Source organism: Moschus berezovskii, chromosome X, assembly GCF_049115385.1.
Source record: "Moschus berezovskii isolate FMDL1 chromosome X, NW_MosBer_1.0, whole genome shotgun sequence".
Lineage (NCBI taxonomy): Eukaryota > Metazoa > Chordata > Mammalia > Artiodactyla > Moschidae > Moschus > Moschus berezovskii.
In genome coordinates this window covers 109,672,837-109,692,538 of record NC_142488.1, presented here as the reverse complement: position 1 = coordinate 109,692,538, position 19,702 = coordinate 109,672,837, and the positions used below count along the sequence as shown (strand labels likewise).

At 45.1% G+C, this 19,702-nt stretch overlaps 1 protein-coding gene across 1 annotated transcript; it reads right to left on the bottom strand.

The window, feature by feature from the left end:
• Positions 1-13,577: 13,577 nt before the first annotated feature.
• On the bottom strand, positions 13,578-16,732 carry ZCCHC12 (zinc finger CCHC-type containing 12). Its single transcript, XM_055438418.2, has 4 exons — positions 16,553-16,732; positions 16,163-16,214; positions 15,832-15,971; positions 13,578-15,416 (listed from the first exon to the last, which is right to left on the bottom strand). The coding sequence occupies exon 4, from the start codon at positions 15,304-15,306 to the stop codon at positions 14,098-14,100; it is 1,209 nt and encodes a 402-aa protein (XP_055294393.1). The 5' UTR covers positions 15,307-15,416; positions 15,832-15,971; positions 16,163-16,214; positions 16,553-16,732; the 3' UTR covers positions 13,578-14,097.
• Positions 16,733-19,702: the final 2,970 nt, after the last annotated feature.

The following is a 19,702-nucleotide window of genomic DNA, read 5'->3' as shown; positions in this document are numbered from 1 at the left end:
TTCAGATGACCATTATATCTACTACTGTGGGCAAGAATCCCTTAGAACAAATGGAGTAGCCCTCAGAGTCAACAAAAGAGTCCAAAATGAAGTCAGTCAGTCAGTTCAGTCGCTCACTCGTGTCCGACTCTTTGCAACCCCATGAATCACAGCACAACAGGCCTCCCTGTCCATCACCAACTCCCGGAGTTCACTCAAACTCATGTCCATCGAGTAGGTGATACCGTCCAGCCATCTCATTCTCCCTCTCCTCCCGCCCCCAATCCCTCCCAGCATCAGAGTCTTTTCCAGCGAGTCAACTCCTCGCATGAGGTGGCCGAAGTACTGGAGTTTCAGCTTTAGCATCAGTCCTTCCAATGAACACCCAGGACTGACCTCCTTTAGAATGGACTGGTTGGATCTCCTTGCAGTCCAAGGGACTCTCAAGAGTCTTCCCCAGCACCACAGTTCAAAAGCATCAATTCTTTGGTGATCAGCTTTCTTTACAGTCCAACTCTCACATCCATACATGACCACTGGAAAAACCATAGCCTTGACTAGACAGACCTTGGTTGGCAAAGTAATGTCTCTGCTTTTTAATATGCTATCTAGGTTGGTCATAACTTTCCTTCCAAGGAGTAAGCGTCTTTTAATTTCCTGGCTTCAATCAGCATCCGCAGTGATTTTAGAGCCCAAAAAAATAAAGTCTGACACTGTTTCCACTGTTTCCCCATCTAGTTTTCTGAATGTTGAGCTTCAAGCCAATCTTTTCACTGTCCTTTTTCACTTTCATTAAGAGGCTTTTTAGTTCCTCTTCACTTCTTGCCATAAGTCTGAGGTTATTGGTGTTTCTCCTGGCAATCTTGATTCCAGCTTGTGCTTCCTCCAGCCCAGTGTTCCTCATGATGTACTCTGCATAGAAGTTAAGTAAGCAGGGTGACAATATACAACCTTGACGCACTCCTTTTCCTATTTGGAACCAGTCTGTTGTTCCATGTCCAGTTCTAACTGTTGCTTCCTGACTTGCATACAGGTTTCTCAAGAGGCAGGTCAGGTGGTCTGGGATTCCCATCTCTTTCAGAATTTTTCACAGTTTATTGTGATCCACACAGTCAAAGGCTTTGGCATAGTCAATGAAGCAGAAATAGATGCTTTTCTGAACTCTCTTGATTTTTCCATGATCCAGCGGATTTTGGCAATTCGATCTCTGGTTCCTCTGCCTTTTCTAAAACCAGCTTGAACATCTGGAAGTTCATGGTTCACGTATTGCTAAAGCCTGGCTTGGAGAATTTTGAGCATGACTTTACTAGCATGTGAGATGAGTGCAAATGTGCGGTAGTTTGAGCATTCTTTGGCATTGCCCTTCTTTGGGATTGGAATGAAGACTGACCTTTTCCAGTTCTGTGGCCACTGCTGAGTTTTCCAAATTTGCTGGCATATTGAGTGCAGCACTTTCACAGCATCATCTTTCAGGATTTGAAATAGCTCAACTGGAATTCCATCATCTCCACTAGCTTTGTTTGTAGTGATGCTTTCTAAGGCCCACTTGACTTCACATTCCAAGATGTCTGGCTCTAGGTCAGTGATCACACTATCGTGATTATCTGGGTAGTGAAGATCTTTTTTGTACAGTTGTTCTGTGTATTCTTGCCACCTCTTCTTAATATCTTCTGCTTCTGTTAGGTCCATACAATTTCTGTCCTTTTTTGAGCCCATCTTTGCATGAAATGTTCCCTTGGTATCTCTACTTTTCTTGAAGAGATCTCTTGTTTTTCCTATTCTGTTGTTTTCCTCTATTTCTTTGCTTTGATCGCTGAGGAAGGCTTTCTTATCTGTCCTTGCTATTCTTTGGAACTCTGCATTCAGATGCTTGTATCTTTCCTTTTCTCCTTTGCTTTTCACTTCTCTTCTTTTCACAGCTATTTGTAAGACCTCCTCAGACAGCCATTTTGCTTTTTTACATTTCATTTCCATGGGGATCATCTTGGTCCCTGTCTCTTGTACAATGTCAGTACTTGGGTATAATCTCAAAAGTGACAGAATGATCTCTGTTCGTTTCCAAAGCAAACCATTCAATATCACAGTAATCCAAGTCTATGCCCCAACACCTAATGCCAAAGAAGCTGAATTAAATGGTTCTGCAATGACCTACAAGACCTTCTAGAACTAACACCAAAAAAAAAAAAAAAAAGATGTCCTTTTCATCATAGGGGACTGGAATGCAAAAGCAGGAAGTCAAGAAATACCTGGAGTAAGAAGCAAGTTTGGCCTTGGAGTACAAAATGAAGCAGGGCAAAGGCTAACAGTGTTGCAAAAAGAACACACTGGTCATAGCAGATACCATCTTCCAACAACACAAGAAGCGACTCTACACATGGACATAACCAGACAGTCAAAACTGAAATAAGACTGATTATATTCTTTGCAGCTGAAGAATATAATCAGCAAAAACAAGACGGGCAGCTGACTGTGGCTCAGATCATGAACTCGTTATTGCAAAATTCAGACTTAAATTGAAGAAAGGAGGGAAAAACACTAGACCATTCAGGTATGATGTAAATCAACTCCCTTATGATTATACAGTGGAAGTAACAAAATAGATTCAAGGAATTAGATGATAACATGCCTAAAGAACTATGGACAGAGGTTTGTAAATGGTACTGGAGCCTGTGATCAAAACGATTCCCAAGAAAAAGAAATGCAAAAAGCAAAATGGTTGTCTGAGGAGGCCTCACAAATAGCTGAGAAAAGAAGAGAAGCACAAGACAAAGGAGAAAAGGAAAGATATATCCATCTGAATGCAGAGTTCCAAAGAATAGCAAGAAGAGATAAGAAAGTCTTCCTCAGTGATCAATTCAAAGAAATAGAAGAAAACAATAGAAGGGAAAAGACTAGAGATCTCGTCAAGAAAATCAGAGATACCAAGAGAACATTTCATGCAAAGATGGGCACAATACAAGACAGAAACGGTGTGGACTTAACAGAAGTAGAAGAGACTAAGAAGAGTTGGCAGGAATACACAGAACTACACAAAAAAGATCTTAATGACCCAGATAACCACAATGGTGTGATCACTCACCTAGAACCCACCATCCCTGAGTGCGAAGTCGAGTGGGCCTTAGGAAGCGTCACTACGAACAAAGCTAGTGGAGGTGAGGGAATTCCAGTTGAGCTATTTCAAATCCTAAACGATGATGCTGTGAAAGTGCTGCACTCAATATGCCAGCAAATTTGGAAAACTCAGCAGTGGCCACAGGACTGGAAGAGGTTCATTTTCATTCCAATCCCCAAAAAAGGCAATACCAAAGAATATTCAAACTACCACAAAATTGCATTCATCTCACACGGTAGCAAAATAATGCTCAAAATTTTCCAAGCTAGGCTTCAACAGTACCTGACCTGAGAAATTCCAGATGTTCAAGCTAGATTTAGAAAAGGCAGAGGAACCAGAGATCAAATTGCCAACATCCATTGGATCATCGAAAAAGCTAGAGAATTCCAGAAAGACATCTACTTCTGTTTCACTGACTTTGTCAAAATCTTTGACTGTGTGAATCACAATAAACTGTGGAAAATTCTTCAAGAAATTGGAATACCAGACCACCTCACCTGCCTCCTGAGAAATCTGTATGCACGTCAAGAAGCAACATTTAGAAGTGAACGTGGAACAATGGACTGGTTCCAAATTGGGAGAAGAATACCTTAACACTGTGTACTGTCACCCTGTTTATTTAACTTATATGGAGAGTATATCATGCGACATGCCAGGCGGGATGAAGCACAAGCTGGAATCACGATTGCCGGGAGAATTATCAATAACCTCAGATATGCAGATGACACTACCCTTATGGCAGACAGTGAAGAGGAACTAAAGAGCCTCTTGATAAAAGTGAATGAGGAGAATGGAAAAGCCAGGTTAAAATTCCACATTCAAAAACAGAGATCATGGCATCCGGTCCCATCACTTCATAGCAAATAGATGGGGAAACAATGGAATCAATGAGAGACTTTATTTTTGGGGGGCTCCAAAATCACTGCAGATGGTGACTGTAGCCATGAAATTAAAAGATGCTTCCTCCTTGGAAGGAAAGCTATGAACAAACTAGACAGCATATTAAAAAGCAGAGACATTCGTTTGCTGACAAAGGTCTGTCTAGTTAAAACTATGGTTTTTCCAGTAGTCATGGATGGATGTGAGAGTTGAACTATAAAGAAAGCTGAGCGCCGAAGAATTGATGCTTTTGAACTGTGGTGTTGGAGAAGACTCTTGAGAGTCCCTTGGACTGCAGGGAGGGCAAACAAGTCCATCCTAAAGGAAATCTGTCCTGAATATTCATTGGAAGGACTGATGCTAAGGCTGAAGCTCCAATACTTTGGCCTCGTAATGCAAAGAACTGATTCATTGGAAAAGACCCTGATGCTGGTAATCTCATCTCAGAGGATGAGATGGTTGAATGGCATCACCGACCCAATGTACGTGAGTTTGAGCAAGCTTCTGGAGTTGGTGATGGACAAGGAAGCCTGGTGTGCTGCAATCTATGGAGTCGCAAAGAGTTGGACATGACTGAGAGACTGAACTGACTGACTGACTTTCCAGGACTCCTCTGTCCAGGCAAATGGTTTCTTCACTACACTATCATCCCCAAAGATCCATAAACTTATGTGGAAGGCATCAACAGTTTGCACTCTGAAATTCTTTAAGTCCCCCTCCTCAAAATCCTCCCTTTGCAGCTCCCACCAATCCCAGACTTTTGGTATCATGATCTATGCTGTGCATGCTAAATTGCTTCAGTCTTGCCTGACTCTTTGTGACCCTACGGACTTTCGCCTGCCATGCTCCTCTGCCCATAGGATTCTCCAGGCAAGAATACTGGAGTGGGTTGCCATGCCCTCCTGCAGGGGATCTTCCCAACCCAGGATCAAACTCACTTCTCTTATGTCTCTTGCATTGGCAGGCAGGTTCTTTACCACTAGTGCTACCTGGGAAGTCCATCAAGGTCCCTACTCCAGTCCTAATCAAGTCCCAGATTAAAAGACCCTCAACCGTAAACCATGCTTTCATTTCTCAATCCACTGGAACTTCCTTCCTCCCTAAAACACTAGCAAAACTTTGTGAGGTGGGGGTTCTCGCTTACAGAGGTAAGTGATAAATTCAACTTTGTCATATCAACAGGTGTGTTGGAGATATTTGGAGAGTCGGCATTTGATGGTTTTGAAGTCCCCACTGACATCCAATGCAGCTGAGACCTCAGCACAACAGCTCAAGACCTTCAACTTGGAAACAGTGTGCTCCTCTGTCCTCTTGGACTGCCTGCTTGGGGCTCTCTGACCACAATGGTAAGGTAGGTAGTTTTCACACTGGTTAGAGCTCTGATCCCTTTGCTCTCCCAGTTGCTGAGAATACTAGTCCTATGGCCTACACTTGACACCCTGTGAGAAGCCATTTCTGACCCCCTGGATTATAGGGCCCTCCTCTGTGTTCTGTCCCCTGACTCCCCCTGCCATGGTTCTCATCACTCTTGTTTTATTCTGATAAGCTACTTCACTCAGGGCAGGGGATCCCTGCATTCTAATTGTAAGGTCAGTCTGTGGTGTGGCTGGGGCCTGGGTGAATTTATGATCATGTCTTCCTCTCTACAGCTACCAAGCTCACTCACTATCTCCTAGCTTAACTTGAGCTCTGTCCTTTCACTCGTATCCTCTAAAGAGAAAAACTTCTTATCATTTTCCTTTCCTAACCCTTTCAGATTTTACATTAATGTCCCTCATTATTTTCAGAAACATTTCCACCAATTCTTTTGCTTTGTTTATGTAAATTATCATACTTGCTACAATTAATGATCATTATTTGTCAGCCAGTAACAGTTGACTTCTTGTAGGTTTTCTTGGTATGTTTTTGTATTTGCTCAGGTGTTACCACCCTCTTACTTCTCTTTTGCCAATCTTCATTTTGTGCTTTTGAAGTTATTGTACTTATTAATAGAAAAAGAACAAATTTTACTCAATAAATTGTACGTATATCTACACTCACACTCAAAGTTAGAAAAAATATTTTTAAAAAATATGCCAAATGTTCAGTACTTACCTATGGCTTATTTATTCTTTCTGTATACTTTGATGCCTTTTAAAATATTTTTAAATATATAAAAATTTTACATAATCTTATGGTATTCTAAATATCCTGCTTTTATAGCAACTCTAAAATCATTTAGTGAATAAAACAGTTTTACCAAACATTCTGGCAGACAGAGAAGGAAAAAGTTTATGTGTCAATTTCTTGAGTTTCAGAGATCAGTAATACTAAAGAGATTCTATTTTCAGTTATGTTTCCCTGAGCTAAATTGATCTTGGTCCATTCAGGATATTTAAAATCAACCTCCATTGTGTTACCTCTAGTAAAATTTAGGTTCTTTCACTTACAGATTTTCAAACAGCTTTAACCTGTACTTGATGAACAGGAAATTGATCAGATGTTCATATCTGTTTGTTACCCCTGCCCCAATAACTGATCTTCCACTGTGATACAGGTTTTCTCATTAATGTCAACACTTTTACTTCAAATACATAATGGAAAGTTCACAGGCTTTGGTGCCAGACTTACTCTGTGTTTACGGGCATAAAACACCTTAATCCTCTTGCTCTCTCTTACTGAGACCCATTTAACTCCTCTAACTAAAATGGTGTTAATAATTCTTACTATGTTACCGACATGTTCAACACATAGCAAGTGAAAATAATATTCATCATTACTCTTTTTTTTACATTTTAAGTTATTTATTATGCACAAAAGTCTTACATATTTTTATTGAAGTATAGTTGATTTACAATACTGTGTTAATTTCAAGCATACAAAAAAATGACTCAGTTTCTTTTCCATTATAGGTTATTACAAGCTATTGAATATAGTTCCTTGTGTTACCCAGTAAATCCTTGTTGCTTATCTGTTTTATGTATAGTAGTTTGTATCTGCTATCCCATACTCCTAATTTATTCCTCCTTCCTTTCCCCTTTGGTAACTATCGGTTCATTTCTTATGTCTATGAGTCTGTTTCTGTTTTGTAAATAAGCTCATTGTACAATTTCTCAGATTTCACATAGGAGTGATATCATGTGATATCATGGTATTTGTCTTTGTCTGACTTACTTCACTTAGTACGATAATCTCTAGGTCCATCCATATTGCTGCAAATGGCATTATTTCACTTTTAACGGCTGAGTAATACTTCATTGTATGTATAATACCACATCTTCTGAAACCAGTTATCTTTTGATGGGCTCTTGGGTTGTTTCCATGACTTGACTATTATAAACAGTGTTGCTATGAACACTGGGGTGCATGTATCTTTTTAAATAAGAGTTTTCCTCTTTTCTGGATATAGGCCCAGGAATGGGATTGCTGGATCACATGGTAGCTCTATTTTTAATTTTTTAATGAACCTCCATACTGTTCTCCATACTGACTGCACCACATAATTATTCTTTTTACTTATCCTTTAGTAAAAGGGAAATAGCAAAGAGTACCAAAAGCATCCATATTTTACAGGGCAGTTGTCTTTTAATGCTTATAAGTGCACATGAAATTGGGAGTTTGAAACACCTAAACCTAAGATCTGATGATGTGATATGGATGAAGCTACAAAGAAACCTATCTCTCTCTTTCTGCCTTGCTAGGAGTGAATGGTCCAACTAGCAAGTCACAGAGAGTAAGTGGAAGAGAGAGGAGCAGTTGATTTCGAATGTCTCCCAGGTTCCTGATCTCATCAACTCGATGGGTTCAGCAGTATACATTGTTCTCTCCTTGACTGACTCCCCTCCAATAACGTTTGTTCTGGGAGTGTAGCAAGAATAAAGGCTGCCATTCTCTGTGTACCTACTGTGTGCCAAGCACTTGATTTGTTCCATTCACAAACATTTATTGAGATCCAGCTTATGTTCCAGGTAGTGTTCTAGGAGATGGGGATACCACAGTGAGCTAAGCAGACTAAAATGTTTACAGTCTAGCAGGGGATAGACAGGAATAAACAAATAATATAATAAATCAGTAAATTACGTGGTGTGCTAGAAGAGAGGCTTGTGATGGGCAAACAGAGGAGGGAAAACAGAATGAGAATGCTGGTCCAGGCGTGCAGTTTTATTTATTTATTATTGATTTATAGTGTGTTAATTTCTGCTGTACAGCAAAGTGATTCAGTTATATATTTCTTTTTTATGTATTCATTTCCATTATGCTTTATCATAGGATACCGAATATAGTTCCCTGTGGTAAAAGGAGGACCTTGTTTGTTCATTCCACACGTGATAGAATGTGCAATCTGCTTCCATCTGCTAACTTCAACCTCCTACTCCATCCTCCCACCCACCCTTGGCAACCACAAGTCTGTTCTCTGTGTCCATGAATCTCTTTCTGCTTCATAGATAGGTTCATTTGTGTTATATTTTGTGTGTGTGGGTGCTTAGTCACTCAGTCATGTCTGATTCTTTGCGACCTCATGACTGTAGCCTGCCAGGCTCCTCTGTTCATGGGATTCTCCAGGCAAGAATACTGGAGTGGGTTACCGTGTCCTCCTCCAGGGGATCTTCTGGACTCGGGGATCGAACCTGCATCTCCTACATCTTCTGGATTGGCAGACAGGTTCTTTACCACTAGCGCCACCTGGAAAGCCCATCAAGATCCCTGTGCTGTGCTGTGCTTAGTTGCTCAGTCATGTCCAACTCTTTGTGACCCCATGGACTGTACCCTGCCAGGCTCCCCTGTCCATGGGATTCTCCAGGTGAGAATACTAGAAACCCATATTATATTTTAGATTCCATATATAAGTAATATCGTATGTCCCCAACCTTTTTGACACCAGAGACTGATTTCATGGAACACAATTTTCCCACAGACTAGGATGCAAGGATGGTTTCAGGGTGATTCAAGTGCATTACATTTCTTGTGCACTTTATTCATAATCTAATGCTGCCGCTGATCTGGCAGGAGGTACCAGTCCACAGCCCAGAGATTGGGGACCCCTGTCATATGGTGTTTGTCTATTTCTGACTTACTACTTCACTTAGTATGATAATCTCTAGCTGCATCCATGTTGCTTCAAATGGCAATATTTCATTCTTTTTATGACTGAGTAATATCCCACTGTGTATGTATATATTAATATATATACACATGTGTATATGTATTGTGTATATATATATTTGTTGTGGCTGTTGTGGTTAATTAGTCATTCGGTCATGTCCAACTCTTTTGCAACCCCATGGACTATATAGCCCATCAGGCTCCTCTGTCCATGAGATTTTCCAGGCAAGAATACTGGAGTGGGTTCCCATTTCCTCCTCCAGGAGATATTCCCAACCCAGGGATCCAATTAATCCACATCTCCTACATTGGCAGGCTGATTCTTTACCACTGCGCCACCAGGGAAGCCCACTAAACACTCGGGAATTTCTGATTTCACTCCTGTGCCTGCCAGGGGCCAGGCTTGGCACAGTTCCTGGAGCCCAACTGTCACAGTGTCAGATTATCACTGAATAAGCACTGTCACACAGAGTCGGACACGACTGAAGTGTCGCAGCAGCAGCAGCAGCAGCTTAGCAAAGACAGCATTTACTTTCCCCCATCCTTCCTTCTGTAGCAGAATCATGCATTCTAACCAAGTAATAGTTACCATTTCTTGAAAGCCTGATGTTAATCACTCATACACCAAGCACCTGGGGAAGGCAGGTCTTATCATCCTGAATTTAGAAACTTCAGTTTCCTGTTCATAGGCAGCTTCAGCAGCACCTACATTGTAGACTGCTGTGGACACAGGAGAGCTAAGATATGTAAGAAGTGTAGGCTTCCCACCCTAGAGTGTGACCTCTGGCTCCACCACTAACTAGCTGCACACCCCTAGGCAAGTTTATTTAACTTTGCAGTGTGTTTCCTCATCTGTTGTTTTTGTTGTTTAGTCGCTAAGTAGTATTCAACTCTTTGGGACCCCATGGACTGTAGCCAGCCATGTTCCTCTGTCCACAGGATTTCCCAGGCAAGAATATTGGAGTAGATTGCCATTTTCTTCTCCAGGGGATCTTCCTAACCCAGGGATCGAACATGTGTCTCCTGCATTGCAGACGGATTGTTTACTGCTGAGCCACATGGGAAGCCCTTTCCTCATCTGAAACATAGGCTAATAGTAACACCTATTTTATGGAATTGATGTGAGGGCTAAAGGAGCTCATGCATTTAAAGTAGGCGTTCCCAACCTCTGGGATCTAATGCCTGATGATCTGAGGTAGAGCTGATGTAAAAATAATTGAAACAAAGTGCACAATAAACGTAATATACTTGAATCATCCTGAAACCAGCCATTCCCCTCCACCATAGGAAAATTGTCTTCCATGAAACTGGCCCCTGGTTCTAAAAAGGCTGGGGACTGCTGATAAAGGGCTTAGTACAGGCACGCAATAAGCTCTTAAATCACAATTGTAATGATTTTGATTTTGATTACTATTATGGAGAAGGAAATGGCAACCCACTCCAGTACTGTTGCCTAGAGAATTCCATGGACAGAGGAGCCTGGTGGGTTGCTGTCCATGGGGTCACACAGAGTTGGACATGACTGAAGGGACTTAGCAGCAGCAGCAGCATGGAAAGGTCAGGAAAATGAAGAAGATTCAGCAAAGTAAACTGAAAACTGAGTACTAAGCAGGTCAGGGAAGGGAGGAACCATGAGAGAGGGGCATCATGGAAACCAAGGGAAAAGAACGCCAGGAAGGAGGGATCCTTAATACAGAAAGGCACTTGAAGGCTGGTTTCTTCTGCCAAGACAAGAGTGAGTTTCACCTCTTAGCAACCAATGAGAATGAAGGCAGAAAGGAAGAAAGAAGCCTAGAGTTTGAAATGAAGGCTTTTTTCGGCTAGCCCCATTAGTCTGATCTGAATGCCCAGGTATTGGGTCCATGTCTCCTAATTAGGGAGAATATGTATTTCTCAAGTAAAGGAAAAGCCAGTGTCACACAAAGTGAAACAGAAAAGAAATGTCAGATGACATCAGTTTGGTGAAATAAAAATGTAGAAAGTCTAAAATTCATACACCAGAGAGGAGGATGAAAGAGGGAAGAAAAAGGGGGTGAATCACAGAACATATTTTCAAAGCAGTGGTCTAACTGAACTCCCAAGCTAATTCCAGTGAAAAGGAGGTTAGTGAAGTGGGCAGGATTTATTTTTGTCTTATTTCAGCTCTGTCTTCTACTGGATACTAAAGAGACATGGCAACATACAGTGTGTCTTTGGGCAAATATTCAACAAGTGTTTATAAAGTAAAATTAAGAAAAGAGCGGAGATGGAGAGGTAGAGAAGAATTAATGGCTAAATTCAATGTTATTGTTGTTGTTCAGTTGCCCAGTTGTGTCCAACTCTTTGCGACCCCATGGACTGCAGCATGCCAGGCCTCCCTGTCCCTCACCATCTCCCAGAGTTTGCCCAAGTTCCTGTCCATTGCATCGGTGGTGCCATCCAGCCATCTCATCCTCTGACACTCTCTTCTCCTTCTGCCCTCAATTTTTCCAAGCATCAGGGATTTTTCCAACTCCATATGATCTGGGAAATGTTGGGGGTCCATGTGGCTTTGGGGGCCTGAGTGGAGCTGCCTCTTGCCTGGAGGTGAGGGAAGTGGTCCCCTTTGGCTCTGGAGAGATGGTGGTGGCTACCAGGGCCCCAGAGGTGCCAAGATGGATGCAAGGAGAGGGCCTCTGGAGTCTGCACTCCGGGCCGGTTCTCAGCTAAAGGGTCCAAGGCAGAGAGGCCCTCCCAGTCTCCCTCTGGTCAGGAGGGTTAAGAAGGCTTAGGCTTAAGCCAAACCTGGAAGGCTGGGGTCCGGGGGAGGGGTGATAGCAGAACAAGAGAGGCTGAGCCTGTACCCTCTCTCCACCAAAGGAGAATGTGCCTGGGGGTGGCGGGTGGGGTGTTCTTTCTGAGCAGGTTCCGGAGGTGTGACAGCCCAGGAAAGGCTGCACTGGCTTCTTACAGCACCTGGTGTCTCCCTCTCCTTCCTCCCTCAACTGCTAACACAATGGGAACCCCACTGTCTCTCTCTAGGCGCCTCAACCAGTGCATTGCTGGTACCCTCAACCTGGAGTTGTATACACAACCCGGGGGTCTGTAATTCCGACTAGCCTTCCTGTCGCTGTCAGTCTCCTGTGAGTGTCCCTGATGGGCCCTCACTTGCTCTCCTCTTACTCTCTAGCCCCTGACACACCCTCTCCAGCCGCTGGGCTCCCTCCTCTCGGCTCTGAGGAGCACCAATTTCCTGTACAGCAGCTCCTTCAGGTCCTCAGGTGTGCCCATTCCTTCACTCCGCCCCCTGTCTAAATGTAGTCCTCCCCACTCTCATGCTCCCGGCCCTGTGCTGCTCACAGAGGTCGGTATTTATACACCTACAGGAAATGAAAGGACCTCGGGGTCTGAGGTCGGACGTGTCCTCTTTTACCACCCTCCAGCATCTCCAATATGAGGTCGGGAGAAGGGACAGGGCAGGCTCCTGGGAAGGTGTCCCCCCCCGCCCCACCCCCACCACCTTGCTGCTTCTCCCCACGTCCACCACTCCACTAAAACGATGTGGAAGATTTCCTGGCTCTCTGACCCCGTGTTTCTTCATGTCTGCTGCTAAGCTGCCAAGTCACTTCAGTCGTGTCCGACTCTGTGTGACCCCATAGACGGCAGCCCACCAGGCTCCCCCGTCCCTGGGATTCTCCAGGCAAGAACACTGGAGTGGGCTGCCATTTCCTTCTCCAGTGTGTGAAAGTGAAAAGTGAAAGTGAAGTCGCTTAGTCCTGTCCGACTCTTAGCGACCCTATAGACTGCAGCCTACCAGGCTCCTCCGTCCATGGGATTTTCCAGGCAAGAATACTGGAGTGGGATGCCACTGCCTTCTCCTTCCTTCATGTCTACGGGCAACTATATTGCTTTTCATCCCTCCCCAGCTGTTCTCAGTTGCGGGATTGAGAGGGGTTGCCTTGAAGTCATTGGGCTGCCAGTGTCCTCTAACATGTAACTTCAGGGCTTCTGGGGGCTGAGTCCCCTGATGCTGGCTCCCACCAGTAGCTGCTCTCTCCTTCCTTAACTGGGGGAGTGGGGTGGGGGAAGGGCCGTGTCACCCCACAGGAGAGATTCCCCGTTGTGACCTGGACTGGGTGAAGCCATGGCAACAGCGATGTCAGAAACCCACCCAGAGCAGAGAGAGCTGCCCCTCCCCAAAGTCATCAGGAATGGAGCCCTGCTATCCTCCGTTTGGGCTATTACCTTAGCACCAGCCTCCCCCACTGTCAGAATCTTCTGGATACGTTAGAGAAGAAAGCCTTCGAACGCTGTCAACTAGTGGGTGCCACAGTTTGACTCTGTGACCTAAGGGGCAGGTCAGCTGTGGTAAGGGGCTCTGTCCATATACCTCTGGGGAAGATTTCAGCCCATTCCTTCTTCCCTTTTCCTCATCTGCAAAGTGAAGTTAATCAAAAACCAACCTCAGTGTATAACCCCACCCTTTATAGCTTTTTACTGTATTTTTCTTATTCCTTTTTCCTTTACTTCTTCCTAAAATAATACACAGACAGTAAGCTAGCTGCTGCTGTTTATTTATTGATATAGAAAGAAGCTCACAACATATATTATTTGCTGAAAAAATACAGACTTTAGAACAATACTTATATTTGCTTACTCTTATCTATACATATATCTATCTGGGTACATAGGTAAAGGGAACTACCTAGAAGGACATTCATCAAAGGGTTGACAATGGTTATTTAAGGGTTGGAGGGTTTGGGGTAATTTGTACATTTTGCATTTGTCTTTATTGTTTTAATATTTAACAATGAATTATATCACTTTCACAAAGAGAATAAAGGCATCAAGGAAAGGGGCGCACGCAGAGGGTAGACCCTTAGGCAGCAGGGGATTAGTAGCAAGGATGGAGGTCAGGCCATCTCCCTCCACTATACCAATAGTCAAGACTCTCCATCCTCCACCCCAAAAGAAGGCTGCTTTGTGGATAATTAATGTGATTAGAAGCATCCTCCCCCCACCCCATTTTTCCCATTGCTAGACTCTGCATATAGGTTAGGGTTCACTTAAAGCTGGGGGCTAGCACCTCACTGTAGCTCAAAAGGGTCGCTGGGTTCGACAGGAGCCTCTCTTGACCTCTCCTCGGTATGTGTCAGCTCCTGCAGGGTGATGATCAGGTTTTCAAACATCTGGGCCTTGTTGCTCTCATTGTCACAGGTTTCCTTTGAGTGGCCCTCTTCACCACAATATGAACAGCGAATTGTGTGTTTTCGTTTCCTGGTTCTACGCATATTCCCAGGACCATCATTCTTATACCCAGGACCCCCACTGGTGCAAGGAGATGGAAGCTGGGGATTGTTGGGGGAATCAATGATTAGCACTTGATCCTGAGGTCTGGCCCTGCGTCTGGGGGGAGGAGAATCCGAGAATGAAAGTGGAAGGTCCTGAGACTCCCCCACCAGGATCACATCCTCATCTGAGTCATCGGGGGTATCATCTATCTCGATCACGTTACAGTCTTTATTATCAATCACTATGGGTGGGGAGCCCCCAAATGCCACTGGGCTAGTTGCCCTTGCCACCACTGACTCAGATCTCCTGGCCCGCTTCTGTTTAATGAAAGTGTCATCCCAATCCTCTTCCTCCCTTATCATCCTGATTAACTCCAGGAAACTGGGGAGACGCTCCTGCTCATTTGCATACATCCTGAGAAGATTCTTCAGCCTGAAGCGCAGGTCCCCATTCAGCTCGGCCCCTAAAAGGAACTGGTGCAGGCGAGACTGGTTGGCATCTTTCTGAGCTATGATCCCTGCCTGAATAGCATTCTGGAGCTGCACCTCTAAACGGATCACATAAAGGGAGGCTTTCTCCCCTTGCGCCTGCAGGGTGTTAAAAAATTTACTATGAGCAGTCACACTGCTTTCAGACTCCCCAAACACCAATTTCATGGCGTGCAAGAAATCTGCCACGCTGAGGTTGGGGTTGGCCGCCTGCAGCAAAAGCATCACCTCCCGCGCAGGGCCCCTCAGGGTTTTAATCAAGCGCCTGAGCTTTTCCTCTTCAGACATATTCCAATCTGGCAAGACCTCATTGACTTGGATCAGCCAGTTCTCAAAGGTTTCTTCCCCCTGGGCTGGCACCACCCTCCCCGAGAACAATTTCAGGTTTCTCTCTGCCAGGATGGCCATTAAAGGACCAAGACTCCTCTCCAGAGACCTTAGCATAGAATGGGCCCAAGGTGGCAAGGGTGCGTTCTGCCGCCGGCTGTTACCCACGCGCGCAATGATGCTAGTCATGACAGACGATGACCGGGTCTCTAAATGTTAACAAGATGCTCAGGCTTTTACAAAAAGCCTAATCTGCAGGCGTGCTGGGGGGTTCTGTCGTCCTCCTATCTCAGTAGGAACTGTAAAAAAGAAACAAACGAAACAAAACAAAAAAAAAACAGGAGCAGGGGTTATTTTCTCCCTTCCTGAATATCCTACAGTACATTTCATATCTGCCCACTACCCTAAAAATATCCGCCAGGAGACTGGCAATTACAACCTCACGGAGCCAGCCGGTGTCTCGTGTTAGCAGGATGCTTTTTACAGCCACTTCTATCCCTTTCCTCCGTTCCTTCAAGAGGGACGGCAACTGTTGCTTCTAATTCTAAGTGTAATCGTGTATGGAGAGGATAGCGGGCTCTCAAAATAGAGCACAGCGGTCACAGATTTGTGGGAATAAATACTATCTCATTAACCTCTTGGTCTCCGGTCTCAACCACACCCGCTTCTTAAAGTCCACCCCCCACCCAGCCCCGCTATTTCTCAGAATCTTACAGGAACTCAGGAGCGAGTGCGCGCCTTTATTTCACTTCCAGCGTCTGCAACCGGTGGCCTCCGTGGGAAAGCTCGCCTCCGGGCTTCAACCGATTGCTGTCCACCGGGGGTCGCCGATCCGGGACCTCAGGGCGTCAAGACTGCGCCGCCGCAGAGGGCAGGGCAGGGAGGGAGGGGAAGGGTCAGAAACAGCCTCATTCCTCATCCCGCTTCCCCCACCCCGCGGCCTCCGCAGTAACCAGGTGGAAAATTCCTTCTCCCACCCTCTGAATACAAGCCAAAGAAGCCCCCCCCCACCATTCCATTTCCCCCGGGGAAACCGTCGTCCTACCAGCTCTGTAATCAGCCGCACAGAATTCAAGTTCAGCTTTGGCTCTAGTGGCCTGCCACCGAGAAAGAGAATCAGAGTTGGAGACGCACACCCACATATTCCTCCCGCCGGAAGAGATGAGGAGATGCAAAGGGAGTTCAAGGCAGACAGTTTGGGATCTCCCACCTCCCAAACGCGCCCCTTGCCACCTCCCCCTGGGAACGCCCCCCTCTCTCAATCCAGGCAAATCCTACCCATTCGGCAGCATCCAGTGGAGCCCCACAGCCTCCCTCAGTGCAGCGAGGCCGCGGGAGGGCTCCTTCCTCGATTCCCTAAACTGGGGGCCGCCTGTCCCGGCAGGGCTTCCCCCGCCTGTCTCCGCGCGGGGCAATCGTGCCCCGCTTTCTTTACCTGTGTTGGGCTGGTGGGCAGCGAACGCTCTGGCGTCGGCAGCAGCGTCTCCGCCTTCGGTCTCCGCGGCCCTACAGGGGGAAAGGATGGGCGCCTCCTCAGCCGCTGAGCTAGCCGGGACCACCCGATGAAGCTGCTTCGCACTGCCGCCCTGAGACTGGTAGCAGAGTCCAGGCAGCGCGGTTCCCACGGCAGCCGCTGCAGCTTTTATCCTCAGCTCGCGGAGACAAAAGAGCGTGACGCGTGGGCGGGAGGGCGGGCGCAGCCAATCAACGGGGCGCGGGGGCGGGCTTCCCGCGCAGCCTAGGGCCGGATACAAATGTGAGCCAGCAGTGGAGGGTGGCGGTGAGCAGCAGGTTCCCGCGAGCTCAAGTACGGCTTGGTTGTGGGAACTGGAGGAGTTTTCTCGAGTCTTCCCTTCTCCCTCTCTCTGTCGGCTCAACTTTGGGTCTTGGAGCCAGGTGCATTAAACATGAGGCGGAATCCAAATAAATTAAGCAATAGAAGTTCTTCACCTTTGTATCGGGGGAGTGGAAAATAAAAGTGTTAGCGTTTTCTTTGTGCAAATAGCTTGCACAGAATTTTTTTTTTTTTTTTTTACTGTGACAGTACTGCGTCCATTTAACAGTGAGGGGACTTGGGCCCTCAGACTGTTTAACCAATGCTCACTAAAGAGTGTGTGCAAGGCTGGCTGCCTCAATCATTTTGGGGTGCTTGTTGGAAATGCATATTGCTGGGCCTGGCCTGTGGGAGATTCTGACTTACTAGGGCTAGAGCTGGGTGGGGGGGGAGTTGTATTTTTTCAATTGGCGTTTAATTGCTATACGATGCTATGTTAGTTTCTGCTGTACAGCAGAGTGAATCAGTTATACATATATCCCCTCTTCCTCACCAGAGTATTGAGCAGAGTTCCCTGTTTACACAGCAGGATCTCATCGGTTGTCTATTTTATACATAGCAGTGTATATATGTCAATCCCAGTCTCCCAATTCATGCCCCCTCCTATCCCCCCTTGGTGTCCATCCATTTGTTCTGTACATCTGTATCTCTATTTCTATTCTTAGGGGAAAAAAAGCAATGTATTTGATTCGGAGGTGTCAAGAGGATGGTGAACAATAGACCTGCTTCCAACATATCTCTGGAAGGACTGTTGCTGAAGTTGAAGCTCCAATACTTTGACCACATGATATGAACAGCCAGATCATTGGAAAAGACCCTGATGCTGGGAGAGATAGAAGGCAGGAGGAGAAGGGGACAACAGAGGATGAGATGGTTGGATGGCATCACTGACTCAATGGACAGGCGCTTAAGCAAGCTCCAGCAGATGGTGAAAGACAGGGAAGCCTGGCATGCTGCAGTTCATGGGGTTGCAAAGAGTCAGAGATGACTGAACTGAACTTCCAGTGTATATGTTCACAGCATACCTATGCTGACATTCAATGACAGAACAGATATTCTTCCTGGGGTCCATGATCTTCCTGAAATTGTTTGCAGAGATTTTGGATGCTGTAGGAGACTGAATAATGTCCACCCAAATATAGCAAGTCCTAAGTGCTGGAACCTTCAAATGTTACCTTATAAAGTGAAAGAGTCTTTACTGTTCAGTTCTGTTCAGTTCATTTCAGTCGTTAAGTCATGTCTGACTCTTTGCAACCCCATGGACTGCAGCGCGCCAGGTTTCCCTGTCCATCACCAACTCCCAGAGCTTGCTCAAACTCATGTCCATCGAGTCAGTGATGCCATCCAACCATCTCATCCTCTGTTGTCTCCTTCTCCTCCCGCCTTCAGTCTTTCCCAGCATAAGGGTCTTTTCCAATGAGTCAGTTCTTTGCATCAGGTGGCCGAAGTATTGGAGCTTCAGCTTCAGCATCAGTGCTTCTAATGAAAATTCAGGACAGATTTCCTTTAGGATTGACTGGTTTGATCTTGTAGTCCAAGGGACTCTCAAGAGTCTTCTCCAACACCACAGTTCAAAAGCATCAATTCTTCAGCACTCAGCATTCTTTATGGTCCAACTCTCACATCCATACATGACTACTGGAAAAACCATAGCTTTGACTAGACAGATGTGTGTTGACAAAGTAATGTCTGCTTTTTATTAACTTGTCTAGGTTGGTCATAACTTTTCTCCCAAGGAGCAAGTGTCTTTTAATTTCATGACTGCAGTCACCATCTACAGTGATTTTGGAGACCAAGAATATAAAGTCTGTCACTATTTCCATTGTTTCCCCATCTATTAGTCGTGAAGTGATGGGACCAGGTGCCTTGATCTTTGTTTTTGAATGTTGACTTTTAAGTCAGCTTTTTCACTCTCCTCTTTAACTTTCATCAAGGGACTCTTTAGTTCCTCCTTGCTTTCTGCCACAAGGGTGGTATCATCTGCATATCTGAGGTTATTGATATTTCTCCTGGCAATCTTGATTCTGGCTTGTGCTTCAACCAGCCCGGCATGTCACATGATGTACTCTGAATATAAGTTAAATAAGCAGGGTGACAATATACAGCCTTGCTCCTTTCCCAATATGGAACCAGTTTGTTGTTCCATGTCTGGTTATATCTGTTGCTTCTTGATCTGCATACAGGTTTCTCAGGAGGCAGCTAAGGTGGTCTGGTATTCCCACCTCTTTAAGAATTTTCCACAGTTTCTTGTGATCCACACAGTTAAAGGCTTTGGCATACTCAATAAAGGAGAAGTAGATGTTTTTCTGGAACTCTCTTGCTTTTTCAATGATCCAACGGATGTTGGCAATTTGATCTCTGGTTTCTCTGCCTTTTCTAAATCCATGTTGAACATCTGGAAGTTCTCAGTTCATGTACTATTGAAGCCTAGTTTGGAGAATTTTGAGCATTACTTTGCTAGTGTGTGAGATGAATGCAATTGTGCAGTAGTTTAAACAGTCTTTGGCATTGCTTTTCTTTGGGATTGAAATGAACACTGACCTTTTCCAGTCTTGTGGCCACTGCTGAGTTTTCCAAATTTGCTGGCATATTGAGTGCAGCACTTCCACAGCATCATCTTTTAGGATTTGAAATAGCTCAACTGGAATTCCATCACCTCCACTAGCTTTGTTTGAAGTGATGCTTCCTAAGGCCCACTTGACTTTGCAATCCAGGAGGTCTGGTTCTAGGCAAGTGATCTGTTATCTGTTT

Coding starts and splice junctions, on each gene's coding strand:
- ZCCHC12 (XM_055438418.2), bottom strand. CDS start 15,306: ATGACTAGCATCATTGCGCGCGTGGGTAACAGCCGGCGGCAGAACGCA.